Here is a 23311-nt window from a genome sequence, read left to right on the forward strand (position 1 = left end):
TTTTCATTCGTTTACTATATGCGGCAATGCTGATGTTAAATAAATAATCTTTACTACATTGACCTTCATTTGACATCAACCTAAATTTTGTGAAACCATTTATTTATTTTTAAAAATGGAAATTACCTTGATATCTTACTCTATTGTGATCCTGCCATCTCAAGGCAAACTTCGCCACGATGAATAACACCGGACATCTCAAACCTTAGGTTACGTATTACAATGTGATATTTAGTAGCAGTTTCCTCGCATTAGGTATTGCATGCTTGGACTTATTATTTCATTTGTAGCGATATTATCAATTCATAATTATGCATTACCCAATATTCGCACCATTACACCACCATAATTCGGCGATCACCCTTTACCTTCTCTGCTCGGACACAACGGTTCTGGGTTCAACTCCGGAGTGACTCTGCGCACTCTCCGTTTAACCCAGAAATGATTACTGAATCGAACTGACTTTTCATGTTTCAGATCGACCTGAAAACCTCGTTAATGAAACTTTATACCGCTACCTTGGCAGTCTAGGACGTGCGACAGGACATGCATTCGGTCAGCCTTCAGGTTGGCTGAACTACAGTCATAGAGGGCCAGTAGCTTGGATGCACCGTCTGCGGGAACTCCGCGAGCAGGTGACGGTGTTCTTCAATGCTGCGGAAATCTCCTACTTCCCTGGTATGCGAGAGGTGGAAAATTCCGGCCGACGCCATAGGACCGCTATTGCCGCAGAGGGCTTCCACCGGCAGATCAGCCTTAAATGAGATGAAGCCGGACGAAGTTTCGATGTCCCGTCTTCTAGTCACTCGTAAGCCAACCCGGTGAGATTCGGGGCCTCTGGTCCCGAGATGGAGGATCGCTCGCCAAAAATATCACCTCACCTTCTCTTGCTCGCTTCCCGAGGGAGGTATTTTCACAATCAGGGAGGGGGCTATCTCTATCGCCACCAGCATTATACTTTCTTTCTGGCAAATGTAATCCTTGTACTCGAAAGAATTTAAGATTTGCCTAGGAAAAGGCAAATGTAGAAAAAAAGGCTATAGGCGTAAGCATCAACATAACTCAAAGTTCAAAGAAAAATATGAAAAATAATTTTTCGAATAATAAGATTTCAACAGATTTGACCTAAATAAAGGGAGATGAAAGGTAAGGGAACTTTGAAAATAGCAACAATCACATTTATGACCAAAGTAAAGTGCCAATGGCAAAATCTAGCATATATTATAACTGATTAACGGCTAGTTTCTTGATAACATACAAATTCTTTCTGAAATTGTTGCATCCAAGCTGCTGCCAATTAGGGATATTATCTGTTTAAGTCATCATTGTACACATTCCTATGACTTTTTCTTCCTACAATCTCTACAGATCCATAGTCAGATATGCATTGCACCAAATAACTAAGCCTCAGAACACTTTTCTATCTCATGTGATATCTTTTGAGAAAATTCTTTAATGAAATCCAATGCATTGGTAAATCATTTTTACATTTTCGTGCGGAATCTTAACAGTCCACCAATTAATATGGTTTAGAATATTCTCAACGACTTTATTTAATTTTATATTGCAAAATAAGCTATTTAAAGAAATTTTATATACAAAAGAATTTACAACGATACATTTAGAAAATTGAACATATCAATATACACATACTAACACCCAAATGATCATTCAAAATTACATCACAATTAACAAAATGATTAGCTCTAGGTCAATTGATATGGCCGGGAAAATTGCACTTTTACCAGGAATATTAGCATTACACCAACCCAAAGTACATGAATGATGATTATAAAAGAGCACTTTTTTTCCAAAATTATTGACTATTGATGTACAGAAAATGTCTTCCAAAGGCACACTGATTAATCAAAGGGCAACAAAGTAATCAAAAACTTTCTGTAAAGGTGTAAAACTTTGGCCAGTGGCCATTCCTAGCATTTTAATATTTTTTGGTGCAAACACTACAGATTTCTAAAAAAAATATACATCTGAAACACATCACGACCATATGTATTTATCAAATTAACTAATTTATGCAGAAAAAATATCAAATATGAAAAGTGATTAAGTCACACAAGGGATCAAAATCATCCACAATTGAAGTAGCCTTTGACATGGAAAAAAAAATTCCATCCACTTGAAGAAAAGGGTGAATAATTTTTATGGTGCCTTATTTAAAGGAATGTTAAAAAGCCTGCAAACATAAACACAACAAATATCATCATATCAGGACCACAAATTCTATTAACTTGAATAATTTTTGCGTACTTCCCAGGCGCACTCAATTTTTCAAAGTTATGCAAGGGTGAATAGGTGAAAAAGAAAGATATATGTACATAGAGCATGGGAAAAAATGAGGGCAGAAATTAAGGAGATAAATGACTAAAATATATACAACTGTCATCAACTAATATGCTAGGTAATTTTTTTTTACAATCAGAGGAACATTAAAAATACAGTTTAATCAAAGCCATTAAGGTGCAACTTTTTGCTCATGGGACTTTTGGTGAAATATGAATGACACTCCAGCCAAGTCCCAACAAGTTCTCATTGCTGGGTCAGGAACTGTTCGTGGTGTATAACAGTGGTGCCACTGTGATAAATCACAAGTGCAATCAGCTTCTGCAGGGGGAGGTTTTGTTTGTATTCCATTGATGCATCTTTTACACTTCAACCTATGAGGAAATTCAAAATATGAAATAATGATATAATCCATATGTTAACAGCTAAATTAGTAAATTTACTGAATATTTTAAAACACTCGGAGATAGCAATACGAAATTTTAATTTTCTCCTTCCTAGAGAATAGATAACCATTGGTAAACTCAAAATACATACACCAAAATGACTATGAAAGTTTTAAATTTTAGATTACTCGCCAAATGTCACTCATTACGCTAACCATGCAATCTTGCTTTTAAGTGGAGCCAATTGCGGGCTGCTTACCTTAAGTTTCATCAACTATAATTCATTTATTTAGAAATTTCAATGTCCAAAGAAATTAATAAATGTCAGTTTCATTTTATTACCTTTAAAGGCTACAAGAAATATGGATCGGTTTATGTGCTGGAGAAGTATTTTAGAAGAAAACCATTATTATATTGGAGACACTAGGAGAAGAATTGCATTAGCAAAAGAGTCATTTGCAAGAAGAAGAAGAGAAATAATTATAGGTACTGAGTTAAGATGAGAAATAATGTTTGTAAAGACTTTAAAATTTAGAGTAGTGCTTTATGGAGGTGAGAGTGGCTTAACCAGTATATTACTTAATAATACTGATTTCCATTCAGTATCAGGAACTGACACAGAATACATCCACATGCATATTTCTTTGCATATTTCTTTAACTTGGACCACTCTTCCCTGAGATAAATCAAACAAAGACATCCTTTGAGATGTATTTTTTTATGTTTTTACTGTTACAGCCATACCCTTTTATTCATTTACCCTTCAACTATATCCACCACCTATGCAGACTATCAAACCAGGTTTCATGTCTTTTTTATTATTCTTACATTGACGTGCCTTTGATACAAGAAAATTAGAATCTATGCCCTCATGTCTTGTATTATACTATACAGATTGCGAGTACATTTAATACGTGCCCCTGCTTTTTTTGATAATTATTACTGCTAACTTTGATGCATGAAAAAATTAACCATTTAGTCCTCAAATCCCATTGCCCTACCATTTTTAGAGTAGAGGATTTAATTGAATGATGCCTTTCAACGAAAGTCTTTCCTTATAAAAACTCTTAATACAGGGCTCTGTCGCAAAAATAAGTAGAATGATTTTTTGCCACCGATGCAGATGGCTGGAGTGGGGTGATTTGTGGTGGGAAAGGCAATGGGTGATCTTGGGAAAGCAACGCGATCCACGTCAGCTAACTGTGGGCAGATTGCAGCTAGACTGGACCCCTGTTTGATGGTCACACGTCACTAATTCACGATGCCACTTTCCATGGAGCAATAATATGCAATAAAATTGTGCATTAAGCTTGGAAAATTGGGTTCCTAGACCATGACCATGGTTAAGGATGCTTATGAAGATAAAGGAAAGCCCCAAGTGATGGTTTTCTGCTGGCACAGGATGTTCTGGGAGGGTAATAAGGATGCTGGCGATGAGGAATGCCCTGAACATCCATCAACTACACAGTGTGATGAAAATGTGCAAAAAGTGAGAGACATGTTCAATTCTGATTAACCCCCAAGTGTTGGCAGAAGTTCTCCGTTAGCAGAAGAGTGCAACATACAGAAAACCACAGTGCATTGTATTCTTACAGAAGATTAAGCCATGAGAAAGGTGTGCCAAGATGGTCCCCAAGCTGCTGTTGTAAGACTGCTTGTGTGCCAAACTTGCCTTGGACATCTTGGACCACAGTGAAAGTGACCCAAATTTTTTATAATAGGTGGTACTGGTGACGAGACATGGGTCTTTGAGTATGATCTAAGTATAACCCCTTTTGATTTCCATTTTGGACCACTGGATTATGTCGGAGAGGCCATGATGAGTTGCCTGAACGAGGGTCCTGTTGATGCCTTCCGGGAAGCATACCACAACTGGTGGCGGCACTGGCATTGGTGTGTCGATACATAATGGTGCTCTTATGAAGAATTTAAACAATTTGTACTTTGATCCGCAATTAATTTTTCCCCCAGTTTTGTTCTACTTATTTTTGGGATGGGTCTTGAATGCAACCACAAAAATATTCTTCCTTCCATTTTTTCCCAAGCCCTAAAAGTAATACATTCCAACAGCCTTATTCACTTCTCTTTTTCTTCTTTCCTATATCTTTTAAATGTGGCTCAGTACTGCCATCTCTGAATCTCCACCATGCATATACTAGGGAAGAGTTAAAATAGGTTTTACTAAAAAATGATTTACCGGAGATAACAACTGAAAGTTGTGTGAGACAGGAAAGCAGTGATGGGAGAAGAAAGAGATGAAAGAGAGAGTTGAGTAGCAGTACGGAAATGTCATAGAAGAAATATCATGATAACTACCATGCTTCAAACAACATTAATAGTTGCTCATATCAATGACCTATGAAATGGTTGCATTTACCAGAGATCACCTTCAAACTTATAGAGTACCCAGGCCATTAAATATTCATGACTGTTGGAAATTTAAAAGAAAACAAAAGTTGATAATGCACTGAGATAAAAATATGCCAAAAACTTTTCAACATCAATTTATGTGCTAATCATGTCGGTTCCAGATGCCAGGAATGGCACACAAATAATTAATAATCAAAAAATTAAATAAGTACATCGTACTAATACTTGGGAGATCGGATTTCTCGAGATTTGAAATTGAGAAGGCTGTTTTTAACTGTTTTAGGCTGTAACTTTTTGTCACCCTAGTAAGAAAAAGGTCTACCTAACATTAACAACAATAAAGTAGTTTAATTTATGCAAGAAATGATAGAGGCCCAAAATCATTCAAGTTATCACTCAGGTAATTGAAGCTTCACAGTGAATAATTGGTGAGCTTATAAGACTTTCTCATCTACGATTATGATCGGAAAATATTAATTCTGTAATCATGCAGGAAAATAGTCCAGATATTGAAAACTACTTACTTATCATGTGTGTCAGAAACCACATCTTTGGACTTGGAGTCAACTGTAAAGAGATCACGAAGATCATCCCGAGTGAAATGACGAGCAACATCTTCCTCATTGTCAACAACAGAAGAGCTGAGAGCTTTCTTATGTGATTGGCGCTGAAGGATCTTCTCTTCAATTGTACCAGTCTGTAAAGAAATTGTGATTAAAACAAACATGCAATGACTGCTTGATATGATAAATACATATTAACATAAATTATTGCCATAATGAAATGGTCTCTGGCTAACGAAAAGCAATTCTATTTTCATATTGTCTGATTAGCGCATTTTCTTTATTCAACCAAATATAAGATGATTTGGAATATATGCTGAGTTCCCGCTTCACTGAGCATGAGTACCTTTGCAATAAGACAATGCAATGCTAAGGATGTAATGCATACCCCAATTTTTGCGAAAAATACCTTGGTGGAAATATTGGTGTCTCAACATATAAAAAGAGTTAAAAATGAATTAATCCTCATACATGGAAAGTGACTACTTTCTGGTAGAGTATTTACTTGATTAAAAATTGTATTGAATATGAATATCAATTCACACCTATAAGGATTATTAGCAATCATTTCATTACATTCCCTATCGAAAAGCATAGTATTATGGTCTAAATTGTAAGGTTTGATTTTGAAAATAATTTTTAATAATTCATGCAACTAATAGCCACTTCATAGCTCCCACATAAAAAAAATTTTAATCAAACAATTGCAGATGATGTAATAAAGGTTTGTTCTCCATTGAGTAGGTAAAACTGGAGGCAGGGGAGTTGTTGACTTCAGCCGTTGGAAAGGTAGATATAACATCAAGTTTCAAGTATCATGTTTCAATCCCTAGCACTCATTAAGCCCTCGAGACATATTGATGAAATATTGTTCTCTGTAAGATTAGATTTTAAACAATCATACACTATTTTACATTATTATAAATTTAAACTATTATACAACAACTGGGTATGTCGGTTTATATTTTTTTCATTTATTATTAATATATAGACTTTATTAGAAATTAATGTCCTCAAAATACCTTACCGGGAATGCTCAGGTTCAGCCTAATCTTAACACTCATTTTGTGATTTCTCTTTCTCTTTTTAGTTATTGTACCGAAACACTCAATGGGGTAACCAGAAATATGAATTCATTTTTACGCTTTGAGTGTTGCAATAGTGGATGTGCTGCTAGAGAGAAAGCTGGCCAATGAAGAGGAAGAGGCAAGGAGGGGAAGAGGAATAAGGAGAGAGGTGCGCATGAGTGGTAGTGAGGGAGTTGGAGGAAGATGTGACAGGTGAAAAGATGGAAGGGGTATTGACTGATATTTATAAAGCGGTATTATCTAGCCCTTGGGCATGTGATTGAGGTTTACCACGGCTCTCCCATGTGCTGGTGGCCTGTGTGGTTGAGTAATTTTATCTTTTAACCATGATGGTAGATCTAATTTCAGTTCAATCCTGCTGCACTGTCTCACGTAATTCTACAATTGTCATTGAATTCAATCAAAATATTGTGTCTGCCTCCTATAAAATCGAATACTTTCCATTTAATTATGTAACCTCCTTGTCTAATGCTAGAGATACTCATCAAGCCATGAGTCATCCAAACTATTCAACTGAATTACATGTGAATGATACATTTACACATGTTGACCTGTAAGATATGGAGGGGAGGGAAAATGTTGCCATCTCCTCCTATGCTCTTTGCATGTTCCCTTAAAATAACCAGCGAGGCAATGTTATTGCTACAAAGAACGGTGGGGTGAATTCTCTGCCATTAGCACCACCCACCCATCGGAAAATGTACCATTATGAACTTTTCGGTTGCAGTATAAATGAAATATGAGCCTTGACCTCAAAAACAAACTAAGAACATAAATATAAACCAGTATGAGATAAATGAAAAAAATTCTCATTATGGACCATAAAACTTCATGACAAAAAATAAAATGGACCCTGTACTTAGATATTGTGATTATTCGAAATGGATATATATATATATATATATATATATATCCGAGATATATAGATATAGATATATATATATATATATATATATATATGCTTTCGTAGACGTAACACAGAAGTGCCGAATAGTACAATACACAGTAACACACAATATAGAAACACAAAAAAAGAAGAACACTCACACGTTATTTCTTGATATTTCGACGGAAACAATCCGTCTTCCTCTGAAGATATAGAAGTAATGACGGTCATTACTTCTATATCTTCAGAGGAAGACGGATTGTTTCCGTCGAAATATCAAGAAATAACGTGTGAGTGTTCTTCTTTTTTTGTGTTTCTATATTGTGTGTTACTGTGTATTGTACTATATATATATATATAGATATATATATATATATCTTCCATTACTTCTATATCTTCGGAGGAAGACGGATTGTTTCCGTCGAAATATCAAGAAATAACGTGTGAGTGTTCTTCTTTTTTTGTGTTTCTATATTGTGTGTTACTGTGTATTGTACTATTCGGAACTTCCGTGTTACGTCTACGAAAGCATATATATATATATATATATATATATATATATATATATATATATATATATATATATATATATATATATATAGGCGAGATGTGACACTATATATATATATATATATATATATATATATAGTGTCACATCTCGCCCCATTCCATGTTACTTACAGCCAAAAACCTGTACACGAAGCATGGTTTCTTTTGTCCATCACGCCAGACTCTTGCCATGGCCTGATCATCATTTGCAGGGTTCCAATCAGGATCAAACATCACAAGCCTGTTTGCACCAATCAGATTTAGGCCACAGCCACCAGCCTTACTGCTCAGCATAAAGCAGAAGTCTGTGCTTGATGGGTCATTAAACCTTTCCACAACCTAAAATGGAGTTGAGAGCACACAAATAAATAAGTCAAGAGAGGCAAATGGATTTATAAAATTTTATTTGACCAATTCGCCTTAACTTTAAATCACGTTTCACTCCACTAGATACATGTTTTTGATAATGAAGAGCTTGAGAAGAAGAGGATTGAGAGACTATTTCTCATGGATGCTATAAACACGGCTTATAGTTTGAGCATACAGTAAATATATACTTTTCATGCTAGCCTGTGGTAGGAAGGATTCAACGATTTGGCCAAATTTCTTGGTAAGTCTAATGCTTTGTTTGCACTCCACTCCTGACAGATCTCCAAGCAAAGTACATACTGTTTAGTTCATTTATTTTCACTTAAGGGCATTACAATTGAGAATCCATAGATTTCTTTAAAATTTTTCTCAACAGGTGAAAGGTTCATATGCTGATTATTGGTTCAGGTGAACTTTTTTCTAAACTAATTTCATTTGCTTGGAAAAAAGCAGGACTTGCCACATGCTCCTGCCCTTGAAAATTTTTAGCCAAGAGTGCAAACAGCATAGGCAACATAACCAAGAATCTTCAACTTTAGCAGCTTCAATAGGAACTGCCCATTTGCATCATTTGATCTCTAACACAGTGAGTGGGAATTTTATAATGTAGCAATTAAACACTTCTCACAATAAAATATTTCAATTTGATTTAACAATCAGGATTAGGTAGGTCCTCTGACTGAAATAGGCCAAAGTGCATCAAATTTCTTGCATCCTTTTAGTTATTCTAATTTTCATAAAACTAAGCATGTAAGGAAATTGATGTTCCAATAGTTTATCAGTAAATTAATTACTTTTTTAAAATTAGTTTTTCCCCATGAAAAGTTTAATTGTACCAAATTCAATCCAAAACCTTTAACTTGGACGTATAAAAAGAACTTTTTAAAAATATGCATGGATGATGGCAACTTTTCCAATCTCCAGGAGAAATGCATACCAATAGAAAACAGCTTATAAATTTAGTCTCAAGCAGTTAACATAGGTGCAGAACATAAAACTCACTGCTAGTTAGATAACTGTAGTTTAATATTTATATAACTTGACTTTTCGCTGGGCAATCAAAAATTATATTGGAATTCAATTGGGGTGGTTTTCAATTAGCTAACTTTAACTCATTACAGTCAATTTTTATTAACTTTCCCAAGACTGACTTTATCAATTGATTTGAATATAATTCATTTTAATGCAACAATTGGTATTTAATGAAACAAAATACATAAAAAGTAATCCAGTGGATATACCCAACTACAAATGATCCTTGATCATCATATCAATTTGTCTTGTTTTATATCAATTCTCTCTCCAACTTACCTTCCCACGCTTTTTGATTGTCATCCCTCCATCCAGCCTTACAAATGGATAATTCCTCATGGCACAAAGACGCTCAAATACTCCCAAGGTTTGAGTATAATTTGACACAAGAACCACTTTGTCTGAAGTAGTTGACTTGATGACTGCCAGTAAGCAATCCAAAAGTCTTAATTTCCCTGATAACTCAGGTAAAAGACTTCTCCTAAAACAAACAAATGAAAACATGCAAGTAATCTTTGCTTTGCAGATAATTTCAGATCAAAATAACCCATATTAAATAGAGGGGATAAATATAATTCCCATTCTTCACATAATAATTAAGAAGTATACATTAAACCATATCCAAATATATTGAATGGAATAAATATCACGTAAACGTAAGGTGTGTATGTACATACCAGGAATTGCACACAAAGGAGCATTCATTGTCAGAGACAATAAGTGACATCTTAAACAGACTTAAGCATCTTAAAGTGTCCATTTCTTAAACGCAATTCGATTGAGTAGATGGGCATTTAAGTGTTAAATAGTAAAGATAAATAAAGCTATAATATACAAATAAAAAGTTAAGCAGTAAATATAACTCCTGTAGTCTAGATTAGCCTTCTCTGAGGTCAAATATTATATTACAATGTGAAAAAGAAAGAATAAAACAAATAAATATTCATAAAAATAATACTCTAGCATCAATTGGAGGGTTTAAGGAAGGGAATAAGTATGGCAAACTCAGAAAATTCTGAGAAATGTGACAATTGATTTAAACGGCTCGAAACCCATGACTTTGAGATAAGCCTTTGCTCTGCATGCAGGGATCAAATAAATCGTTAACTCAAGAATGTGGGAGATACGTTACACCATGCTACTGTAGAAATTAACCCAGAGGTACATTGGCTTCACGTACAATAAATCAGCAATCATTGCTATACTCGATAAGAAAATTATGAAACAAAATAAACAGTGATATAATATACAGACATCTTGCTAATTTAGAGGCCAAATATTGATAGGCAAGGGATACTGTCACAATTTAATGTCATGGATAAAACCCCTTTTGAGATAATGATTAAACTGAAACAATTACATTCAAACATTCTACTCTTGTAATTTCACTTGAACACACACAAAGTACAAAACTAACTTTTACAAAGCTTACTAACTTGTTGTTTATGAAGCTTACTACCTATATTTAACTCATTTCTTCCTAAATTCTAACACTGCATACTTCTATTACTTCATACATTCTTTTGCTCCATTCTTATACTTCTGAATGTAACTTATCTTCATCAAGTCTCTGACCACTTTAACAGATTATCTTTTCATCGACCCCATACTCTCAGCCAATCATTCTTCACTCAAATATCTTGCCACAGTTCATCTCTCATCTATTCTTTTGATATTAACATATTCAGCTCTTAACAGGGCATTTACATTCTTTTATGTTTCCCCCATTCCTTATCCTAGATATCATATTTTCACCACAGGCACATAAAAAAGATATTTTCACTTCATTTACCCTTATCCTGGCATTCCCAAGTTTAATAATTTTTAGGTTCAGCACAATACAATTTTAACATACTCCACATGCCACAAACAACTGTTCATACACTATGCGCATGTATTTTAATCTCTCCATCCATCCACTATCTTACACAAAGATGCACATTTCAAAACCATCTACTTGTTAAATTATTTCATGACTTGTTCACTATGCAGTTATTCTTCTCATTCTCCATATCAAATCACTTTGGTTTTTAATTCATTTAATTATAAATCCATTCTCTCTATTGCTTCACAAATGTTAATCAAGAGCCCCTGAAAACCTATTTGGTTCCAAGAACATCCCGAGAACAGCAGAGTGACACTCATCAGAGCAAGAAAAAACATGCACAGTTACAAAAAACTATTCCATCTAATTCATCCACATACATAGCTTTCTTAAACCTTCTTCATTAATATTATTGAACAATAATAATAACTTCCCTGAAAGGCTTTCTTTATTTCCAACTAAATGCAACCCACAAACTTAAAACCCTATAGTGCAAATGAGATTGAAAATTAATAATCCTAAAAATCAACTATACTTAAAGCTTCCGGGAAAATCTTCCAATTAAAGTTTAAAAAATAGGTTTCGATGAATTTTGAACTATTACTAATTAAATAAAAGATAAAGAGTAGAAATTATGTGTTCTTAATAATTGCATTTTCATACACTTAATTTTCCAATCAATATGTGACGCAACAATTTTATGGCCGAGCTTCTTTTTAAACCAATAGAGAATATTAAAGTAAAATAGTTACCCTGGGTTGTAATTGCTGGGCATATGTTTATAGGCATTCTCAAACCCTTCACTGCGTTCTGAAATCTTTTCATGAACCAAATCTGGATGAGCACAGAGTTTTTTCATCAATGTGATAGAAGAGAGAGCAGACAAAGTAGCACCCTTTCCACGTCCACCTGAAAATATCACAGAGTTTGTATTTACTATAAAAGGGTCACCCTTGAAATGGGAAGGGCGGTGGATAGAAAAATTTTTTTTTATTTCCCAGGGTGTTAACTTCTCATTTAGGTGAGAATATACATGTGAAATAAAAAATGAATAAAACTGAGAAGTTGTTAATTGCCCTTAAGGTTTATTAATTTTCAGATTTCAAGCATAATTGTTTGATTCAAGTGTCTGTAATAAACACAAAAAAATCTCCAAGAATTTTTGCTTTGGAGCAGGAAACAGTATGTGGAGCTAAAGATTGAGAAACTGCAATATGTAGCATGGGGTTTTAGAATATGTTAGTTTGGGCTTAAGAGAATGGTGGTCTGTAAAGCCCAAGGTCCGCCAAAAACCCCCATAAGCCAGTAGACTACTGTTAATGATAATAATCAGGAAACAAGTACACAAAGTTATTCCTAAAACAGTGAAATTAGTAATTGAAGGATATAGAGCCTACCTTCCAGGAAAAGTGCTAAATATCCCTTTGGAGGCAAGGTTAATGCATACAGATGCATTAAGATTGACTGAGTCCTTCAATCACTTATCTTATAAATGTACATAAGTACTACTCTTCTGTTGTGAGGTTACACAACCGGTGTAGAAACATTATACAAAATGGAACCACACCGTAAATGGCCACAAGGCAGCTGTCAGGAAATGGGGACAGCTTGCCTGCAGTAAGAGTAGTGTCCTAACCGTGAGCAAAAAGAATATCTTTCACAAGTGGTTGCTTAGCACAGAAACCTATTTTCTGATGTTTTAAAAAACTAAATTACATTCCAATGTAAAATAAAAACAAAGAAATCGATAAAGTCATTATAACTCTGAAAGACTCCTTGCACACAGTCTCGATTCATCTTTCAAAGTGTACAGCAGCTCACACACTATCTTTACAAAGGACTTATCACTGACCCAGGAAGGTAGACAAATAAAATTCAGTTGTTAATTTTTAGGGTTAAACAAACAACACAGTGAACGCATCGCCTGATGTCACACAAAAGTTAAACTCTGAGATTTTTTTGTGCGCGCAGGGTCTGTGGAGATGTGGATTAAGGACAATTAACAAACTTTAAACATAAACACATTCTCCTAGAGTACACATAGCTTTCTCACCAAAATGCACAAAATGAGCAGTTCACGTCACTCATATGATTAAATGTTTGTACTGATTTAGTTAACTGAAGAAGTGAAATTTTGATTTGATATATTACAACTTGATTGCTCAATTATTTTTTATAACACTTAGAAATAAATTTTTAAGCATGAACATCTGGAGTGGAGTAAATGGGCATTTACAAAACTTGTAAGTGGTCATTGATTACAAACTCACCACCATCTCGATCAGCATCTGCCTCCAGCACTGTCTTGCGCAGAGCATCGGATGAAAGGAATTCATCGTACAGAGCCCGCTGAAGGGGAGAAAGCTTGACGCAGACCACAAGCTCAGTCTTTGGAGGCAGGTAACGGGACAGAAGAGCAGCAGTGCGACGAATGAGGCAAGTGCCCACAAGGGAAGACAACTCGGTTAGCCTTTCCTTCCCAACTGCTCTCTCTGAATCAGATGCTAGAGCATCTTGAGCCTTCAAGATGGGATTCTCAAAGCGTTTACGGAATTCCTGCCCAGATGGTTGAGGCATAAGATTAGAATCTGGATAGAGTTAGTCATCAGCAGATATATATATATACGTGAATGCCTGTATTTTGTACACCAAGTCTACAGGTACTCACCCTTTTTGACCTTTCATCAAAATGGGAACAAATACCAAAGTACGAGAGAGAAAATTCAATAAATGAGAAATTTATAAATATTTCAGAAAAATAAATTTTTTTGGAGTACTGGGAATTTCAGGAAGGTTTATCCATTTCAAAGATGGACTGCATTAAAACCTGAAACTAGCAAACCTAAATTATACTACCTTGATCAAAAAGTTCCCGGAATAACCACCGTGTGGCGCTCCCATCGTTCCGATTTGAGTTCTGTTTTTTTTGTTAAATTGGTACATCTGTTGTTGATATTCCCTTTAAATCTTAGTGTCATAACTTGACATTTGCAAAAGTTACGTAGCCAAGAGTACATCTATCTCTGTGTGTGTTGGCGATTTTTTACAATTGCAGAAATGGATTTAAATTTGCAACAACGAACTTGTATTAAATTTTGCGTAAAAAACGGACTTAGTGGCGCACGGACGTTGGAAATGTTGGAAAAGTGTTTCGGCAACGATTCTCTAAAAAAAACGGTCGTTTACCAGTGGCACGAGCGGTTCAGAAGTGGTCGTGAGTCAATCGAAGATGATGAACGCAGTGGCAGACCATCGACATCGAAAGTCGGTGAAAAAATTGATAAAGTAAAAGAAATGTTGGTCAATAACCGCAAATTAACCATCAGAGAAATAGCGGAGGACTTGAACATTGCCTATGGATCCGCCCAAGACATTGTGGTTAATGATTTGGGTTTCCGTCGTGTAGCAGCAAAGTTGGTGCCAAAAGACCTCAATTTCATGCAAAAAAGAGACCGTGTTGACGTCGCAAAAGACATGATTTGCGAGGCTGAATCCGATCCCACATTCATCAAAAGGATCATTACTGGAGACGAGACGTGGGTTTATGAGTACGACACGCAATCCAGACATCAGGCAAGTGAATGGCGTTCACCAAATGAGCCGAGACCAAAAAAACCACGTCGTTTTCAGTCAAAAAAGAAGGCAATGCTGACGGTTTTCATGGATTACAACGGTGTAGTGCATCATGAATTTTTGCCAGAAGGCCAGACAGTAAACAAAGAGTATTATTTGGGCGTTATGAGACGTTTGCGTGAAGCAATTCGCCGAAAGAGACCAGAAATGTGGACAGAAAACTCGTGGATTTTGCACCATGATAACGCACCGTCGCACAGTGCTATCATTATTCGTAATTTTTTGACGAAAAATGCAACAAATACCATCCAACAGCCACCGAATTCACCTGATTTGGCTCCCTGTGACTTCTTTCTGTTCAATCGAGTTAAAAAACCATTACGGGGAATGCGTTTTAGCAGCCGAGAGGAAGTAATGGAAAAATCGCAGGAAGCACTGATGGACATACCGAAAACCGAATATAAAAAATGTTTCGAGGATTGGATCAAGCGCTGGCATAAGTGTGTTGCAGTCGATGGGGATTACTTTGAAGGGGACAATATAGATTTAGATGAATAAACTTGTATTTTTAATTTTCTGAATAAATTCCGGGAAATTTTTGATCAAGGTAGTATGAACTTCTACACCATTCAGCATAACTTTTCTGCATTGATACTCAAAGAAAGCACATGCCATGTTGAATAACTGGTTAAGTGGAGACTCGATCAATTCGAAAGTAACTTGGAAGGATCTCCATCAGGGAGAATATCAATTTTATGATATATCCACACTTAAGGGCTGGTGTAGGCATTGGCTCATAGTATCAACATTAATGTGAATATAAACTGGTGATGAAAGAAAACACTTTGCTTTTCCACATAGAATTTTTTTAGGTTTCATTACAGCATAACCTAGGTCATAATAAAAAAATTCTAAGTAGAAAAGCAAAGCATCTTCTTTCATGGTGAAGGATTTCCACCATGTTATACCAGAAACTGTCATTTAAATATAAACTACCACACAAAACACTTAAATCCTTTTTCCATCCACTTAGTTAGAAAATGGTATGAAACCATTTATGACAATCCACAGTTTAACTAACTTAAACAAAGACAACACATTGCAAAAGATATGTAGTAATAGTTTTAGGGAAGGTGACTGACAGCTGAGGTCATATATGCCATTGGGGACGGATGAGAAAGGAGGAAGGGAGGAGAGAAACCTGATGTTGGCATTAACCTACTCTTAACGAAAAGCACCAAGGGGCCCACAGCTTAATGTACCAAGCAACGGATGGTGTACTCTCCACAAAGCACCTCAAGTACAGATTGGGATACCACTACAAAAGATCTGCCACCTCCAGGATTTGAACGTGGATATGGGTGGGAAGCCAGTAAGCTGGCCCCTGCAAAAACCTAGTCCCCAAAAGATTTTCCCCAAGAAATTCATTACAACACTACTATGAAAATACAATTAGATCCACCTCCAATCATATGTATCAACAATGTAAATACTGCTGTCCTTCATTGCGCTGAGTGTGGAACATTTTCTTCAGAAGTGAACATTGAATCACTTCCAAACCTGAAGGCTGGTTTGATAGGTGTGTATAGAGCTCACCTACCAAGGTGATTGAACCATACAGTACGTGAAATTCATACACTATAGGTAAGTACGGCAATCTTCCTTTGCATGTGCACACATGCATGAAGTTCTCAAATACCACACCGCTTGCCTCAGGGTGTCCAGAGGTGATACCCAGCTTCAAAGGACCTCATGGTAGTAAGGCAAAAGTTCTACCAACTATATTACCATAGAGCCTTGAATAGTACACATATAGATTTAAAGAATATGCTGGATGATTTTTTATTACAAAGACTTACTACTGGAATCAAATTACCTGAGCAGTTCCCAACATCCCTTCATTTACAAATTGCACTAAACTGAAGTATTCCAGAAGATCATTCTGAATTGGAGTCCCTGAGAGCAAAATCCTTTTCTTCCATTTCAAACCCATCAGGGCCTGATAGGTCTGATTCTCACAGTTTTTTAGGCGATGACCCTGTTCAACAATGAAAAGATATAATTATTTTTTATCAATGTATAGTCTACCCATAAGAATTTTCTATTCCAGCATAATTTTAGGAAAAAATACATTAAATTGATGAGCATAATGAATAAAGAATTTGGATACCAGGGAAGAAATTTTGACCATAACTGTAGCTACCATGCAGTTAATAAAACTTATATAAACTGCATGGTTGTATCAGCCAGAACCTCATGGCATTTCTTAAATGGTATTATTAGCATCATTAAGAGATTAGGGTCGTCTTCTGTGAATATGTGATTGACATGCTAATACACAAATTAATGCATTTACCAAAAAGGGGAGATTGCAACAGACAATTTTAAACTGCAATAGGTTACATAATTCATTTTCATAGCCATCATCCTGAATTCTGTAAAAATTTTCAATCTCTAGTGGCCGATTTCAGCAATTAATTACCTCCCTCAAAGGTAATTTTAAAGATGCTCTCTCCTATTTCTCCTGTGATGCATAACCATAGTCTATTACTGGCCTGTGGGGCAGATATTTTCTGAGGGACTGCATTGGGGAAAATAATATTGAATATAGATATTGATTGGCGGGTTTAAATTATTAAATTACAATTTTAGGTTCTGGAAGTAACTAAGTTTCAATTAAATTTAACAAAAGATTAAGTTTTTTCCTAAAGCTCACAGGTTATTCACCATGTTTATGTCAATGGGAAAGTAAAATTGGAAGGATTGAAGCATGGATAAAACTGCGTTATCGTATTGAAGGTTCTATTTCCCATATTTTTATAAACAATCCTGCAAACAACCTCATTGTTGCAATACTCATTTCAAGTAACCAACAGGTGTAATCTCATAATAACCAACATTTTGCCAATTTCATGGCATAATCATTGTCAAATTTTAGAGCTTGGCAGAAAAAAGAGGGGGGGGAGGAATATTTTCAGCTGCTATACCAACCTCATCACATATAACTAGCCCTTCCACAGCACCTCCTATCCCTCCAACCTTCTCTCCAGATCCACCTTGACAAAGTATATTGGCATAGATACGAAATGTCTCATAAGACAAAATTAAAATCGGCTGTGCAATTCTTCGACCATTATATGACGGTGCCACAAATTCTTTCAAGCGTCGCTCAACCTCAGCCTTTGCACTCCCACCAGTTTCCCTTTTCACATTGTTCAGTGGAGTTCCATCAAGGGCCAAGGCTGACACCCGACCTCCTAGCCATTTGTTGAATTCATTCTGCCAATTCTGTAGAAAAGAATTCAAGAGAGTTCAATCAAGTTTCACAAATTCATGCAGAATAAAACAAGAAATCACACTATATTATACTAAGGGGCACCTATTAGAAAAAACAGTTATTCTGACATTTTAAAAAAAATTCAGTGGTTCATTTACGATTTTGTTCTTGAATGACTTGCAACAGAAAAGCATTAAATATTATTCTGCTTTATTAAATCTCAAAGTTGCATTTCCTAAGATGTAATAATTACTGAAACAACAAAAATAAGTTTCCTACTCCTATTACTAAAGTATTTCACAGAAAACCATTTTGTTTAATTTCGAGAAAATTTTATCATTCCTCCCTATGAAAAATAAAACTAACTTATATAAAACCCTCCTGTATTTAATATTTTTATTCAACTGAATATATTTAAACCATGAGACAGGGATTTACAGTGAACTGTGTAAGAATTAATTAAAAATTGGCAATTTTTTTCACAAAATAAAATTTATTATTGCAACCGGTTTCAATGTAACTACATCATTGTCAGGTCCCCTGATGATGATGCAGTTACATTGAAACCGGTCGCAATAATTAATTTTATTTTGGGGAAAATTGCCAATTTTATATTAATTATGATATTTTACCATTTCATGCCTGAAACGTCTCTTTTTATTCTGAAAGAATGTCTAAAAAAAACAATATGCAGTTGATTTGTCAAGAAATTTATCATGGAATCCTCATTATGACATTCTTCAGAGAGGAATGGTTCAATAAGGAGATCTAATGAACTGCATAATTAAGTATTAAAGAAATGAAAAACAGTGAAATTTGTGATTCCACTGAAAAATTTTTTCATTGGAATCACAAAGTTACAGTTTTTCATTTCCAATTTGAATCAATTCCATAAAATTATGCCGTAAACCATAAGTTATATGAGTGTTAAAGAGTAATTATTCACAGAGAGGATAATGTATAACACTAAATCCTCCATTAAAACCAAATATTTGGCAGTCTTCCCCACAATCACTGTGTTTAGAAAGATTTTTAAGTTAGTTATACCCTTTAAAGAATAATAATTATAATGAATATGGGAGTAACTTTTTTCTAGATACCTATTCCTAACCTTTTCCTGATATTCTTAATAAAAAATTTGGGCTTCCCCAAATTTTCTCCTGACTATTTGGAATACGAATTATTATTATTATTCTGGAAAATTATCTCTCATTGCTGCATGCTTTTCTTAGTATAGATTTAGGTTTAGATTTTAGTTTTTACAACGGCCTCCACATGCAAAGGCCTCTATCAAACATCACTGCTTTCACAACTTCATGGAACATCACCCTCATCAGGAATTACCAAATTGCATCACATTTTCCATATTTTTCCATGAATTTTGGAAGAAATGGAATAACTACACACCTTTCCCAAATGGGTGGTCACTCTGATACATATTGTATTACTTAACATTTTCATATTGGTATAATCAAAAACAGAATACTCATTCTTTTATAATCACTTTCTTGTATTCTTTCTAAGGGTTAACAAAGTGGGCAAGTTCTTACTGTGACACATTTTTTTCCTACTGAAGCTATACGAATAGTTTACATCATTTATATTTATGAAAAGACATCAAACTAGTTTTCCCCAGAATGTAGATATTGAGGAGGTTCACTTCAAACCTAAAATTAAAGAAATTAAATTTTTGTTACCTTCACTAAGCTACTGGGAGCAACAATGACCACTCTGTCTACCGTTGGCTTAGTCTCTGGTCCCTGACGAAGCAGTGTCCAAGACAAGGTGACACACTGAAGGGTCTTCCCCAAGCCCATTTCATCTGCCATGATACAACCAAATCCATCCTTGACACATTTTCCAGTCACACAATCATACATAAACTTAACTCCCTGCAAATAAAATTGACATAAATAAAAATTGTTGTTAAAGTAAAAGTAGTGAATCAGTCAGAACCAAAGTTCATATAAATCAAATATAAACATTTAATGCTACACAACTACACATATTCTATGATGAATTTGAATCCTTAGTGAATGTTACATGTTCGCCATCAACTAAAATAACTGAATTTTTACAAAAACTTAGAAATTAATTATACGACTAATTCTAGTGGAAGTTTTCCTTCAGTCACTGACTTGGATTCCAATGACATCACTAAAATACTCACTTCTCTCTGATGAGGCCGCAGTATTTTCGATAATATTGGATCTACTACAACATGTACAAGCTGCTTATCTCTGTCAAAAGAAAAAGGCTTGCTTGAGAACTAAGTACAAGAAATAATTGAATAACTAAGCTGAATAAACTCAAATTATAGAAAGAGTCAGCAAAATTTTGGGCCGAATCTCTCAACACAAAAATAACTTTCTAGTCAAAATGTCAGCACTGGCGGTTGTCAGCACCCACCATTGAAGTGAGCTGGTTAGGCATTATAACCACAGTAATCAACCCAAAGGTCGGTTTGATGTGAAGGCAGAACACAAATACTAAGCCCAATGGCATGTAAAAATCACCCATCAGTGTATGTGACCCACTTCCTCTCCATCTACGGCGGTTTCCCAGGAAAATATGGTACCCAAAAAATTTCAGAGCTTGGGTGAATTTGAGGATCTCCAGAGGAATCGCCCAGTTCCTCTGGTCAGGAGTCTATTTCTCTATTCAATGGACTACCATTTCCTTGATTAAACATAAAATTCTTTATATATAAAGCCTACTTGAGGATTTCTAACATATAGCATGTGCCACATAAAGACCATCCTCATCAAATATGGGAGGATATTTACTCTGCCACGGTTATAAGAAATAAATTTCACCAAATATTAATCTAGGTATAAATGTGGAAAACATTGTAAGGCCATAACAATTTTATGAAATAATATCAACATTCATTATATCAATGCATAATAAGCACTAACTCAGTCATTTCCAGAATAAGATGAACGGCTGAAGATAACTTACAAATCAACCTTAAGCTTTTCATGAGCACTCAGTTCAGGTGGTTCATAGAGGACTAGGGCATCAGGCTCGAAGGGGTCATGTAGTGGTCGCCTGCCACCAGACCGTCGGACACCAAGAGCACGAGAACCAAGGGACCCATTGTAATTAGGAATAGGAACCTTAAATGGCTTCGAAAGGATCTTACGGATGAATTCCTCCTGAGAAAAGTTCGTAAATGTGTGAATCAACTTCTAAAATGGTATTCTTCAGAAATAAGAGATTTAAAGGAAATACATAAAAGACTCGAATGCACACATTCCCTTGTAATTCTCATGGAACTATACAGTCAAGTACAAATTAAGTCAAGCCATTCTTTTACATAAGTCACAAACTTACGTGGGCTGAGAGTATCTCGGCAGAGGACGCAGGAGATTTTAGGTTTTGCAATTGTGATAGAGAAAGAATTCCTTTTCCTCCATCTATTGCCTGGCCATCATTTTTCTTTCTTCTTTTACTACCAATACCGTCATCACCTTTACCGAACTGCTTGTGTTTTATCACCTGGCTGGGGGCCAAGCTGCGCCGCTAAATTGTGAAAATGAATGTGGTCAGAAATTACATCAGAAAAATGGGTTATATACCTTATTAAACAATCCACTAGGGCTACTGACCATATCATTATAATTTCTTCTTCACAGAAGATGTATACATGCGAGAAACATCAGAAAATTTGATACAACTACGAATCAATGATATTAAGAAAAGGCCCCCTTGTTCTAAGTAAAATAAAACTTTAAATTAAGCAGTATCCCATCAAGTTATTTCACAGCATCGTTCATTCGGTCGGCAACAAAACTACCAAAACAATGTTGTAAAATTTCGCGCCAAACTTTATTGGCGCTGTACAAATAAACAATAGAGTCTCCACAAACGCATTCGTTTCCTTGATGCTCGATTTTTCCATTTTAAATTGCTACATAACAAACACCCATTCCCAAGTTACTTGGTTTTCATGTAATTTCAGTGGATGATTTTTTTTATTAAATAAGATTTAATTATTGATATAGCTTATATTTTAATTATTGATATCTCTATTGCTTCATGACTCTTTATTTGTGAGGATATTACAATTAAGTAATTTTGAAACGAATGGTTTTGTTCTCAAAAGTTGTTGTTTTTACCACTTTTTGCCTTTTACAATGAACTAGCCAAAAAATTCCTATAGTTCTTTATTTTAGCTGCCATTTAGGTTACTATTAAATAGCTTACTTGCGTTAATTTTTCATGGAAGATCTTAACTCAATAAAATTCGCAAGTTATTACCTAATGCACCTTGATTGTTGTTAGGGAAGGCTGGGATATTGTGTTACATAAAAAAGGACAAATTATTTATCGTAATTATGTTGGTTTGATGAGAGAATTCCTTTTACTATTGTGACCGTTGGTAAGTGCCAAGATTGTCATTTTCTTACTTAGACCGGGGAAAAAATCAACGGTGCCAAAAGGCAAGTACTGAAAATGACAATACCTTTTATGGATTTACTTCGGTACAACTTATTATCATCTTTTATAAGAGGGTTCGTGGTTTTGCAAAGGGTTATTTCTTTATATCTCGGGCCTGGTTCATTATTATTAACTAGCGTCTGCAATAGCACCGTATCTCGATGACGCACTTAAGAAGTTGCCAATAGATCGATAGGTTCCCAGAAATGGGAAAACGGCTAACCTAACACCAATATTAAAAAGGGAGACAAAGACAAACCGAGCAAATGCATACCTATTTCTCTCACATTCATTCATGCAAGGTTATGAAAAATATTGTTATTCGATAGTGAGACTCGTCGATAATCAGGAGTTATTAAAGAAAATTAAACACGGTTTCCGAAAAGGTATATCCTGCGAGGCAAAACTTGCGAAATTTGTTCATGATTATCTTATTTCGGGAGAGCAGTGTTCCCGTGGAGGCTATTTTCCTAGATTTTAATAAAGCCTTCCGCAGAGTACGTCATAATAAACTACTCGTAAAGCTAGAAGCATGTGGTACAAATAAAAATATCTTGGGCTGGATTAAAGACTTTTTGGAAGGACAGGCTCAAAAGAATAGTCATAGATGGAGTTAGTTCAAATGCAGGAGAACGTACTTCAGGTGTTC

General features: G+C 35.3%; 1 protein-coding gene across 1 annotated transcript; it reads right to left on the minus strand.

Annotated features, from left to right (window-relative positions):
• Nucleotides 1-1848: 1848 nt before the first annotated feature.
• okr (DNA repair and recombination protein RAD54-like okr) lies at nt 1849-21833 on the minus strand. The gene is made up of 14 exons (XM_071594247.1): nt 21801-21833; nt 21556-21744; nt 21181-21377; nt 20390-20459; nt 19917-20111; nt 17999-18230; nt 17934-17965; nt 16819-16980; nt 13640-13925; nt 12122-12278; nt 9824-10025; nt 8276-8482; nt 5582-5754; nt 1849-2675 (listed from the first exon to the last, which is right to left on the minus strand). Exons 1-14 carry the CDS (start codon nt 21831-21833, stop codon nt 2474-2476), a joined length of 2337 nt encoding a protein of 778 aa, XP_071450348.1. The 3' UTR covers nt 1849-2473.
• Between the last annotated feature and the right edge of the window lie 1478 nt (nt 21834-23311).

Source organism: Hetaerina americana, unplaced genomic scaffold (genome assembly GCF_022747635.1).
Source record: "Hetaerina americana unplaced genomic scaffold, ioHetAmer1.1.p SCAF_6, whole genome shotgun sequence".
In the NCBI taxonomy this organism is placed as follows: domain Eukaryota; kingdom Metazoa; phylum Arthropoda; class Insecta; order Odonata; family Calopterygidae; genus Hetaerina; species Hetaerina americana.

Bases quoted from the DNA above. Each gene is read 5' to 3' on its own strand.
- okr (XM_071594247.1), bottom strand. From the start codon at position 21,833: ATGGTCAGTAGCCCTAGTGGATTGTTTAATAAG. The intron at 20,460-21,180 runs GTAAGTTATCTT...TTCTTTTGACAG, and splicing joins GAAAAGCTTAAGGTTGATTT to AGATAAGCAGCTTGTACATG. The intron at 12,279-13,639 runs GTGAGTTTGTAA...TGATATTTTCAG, and splicing joins AGATGCTGATCGAGATGGTG to GTGGACGTGGAAAGGGTGCT.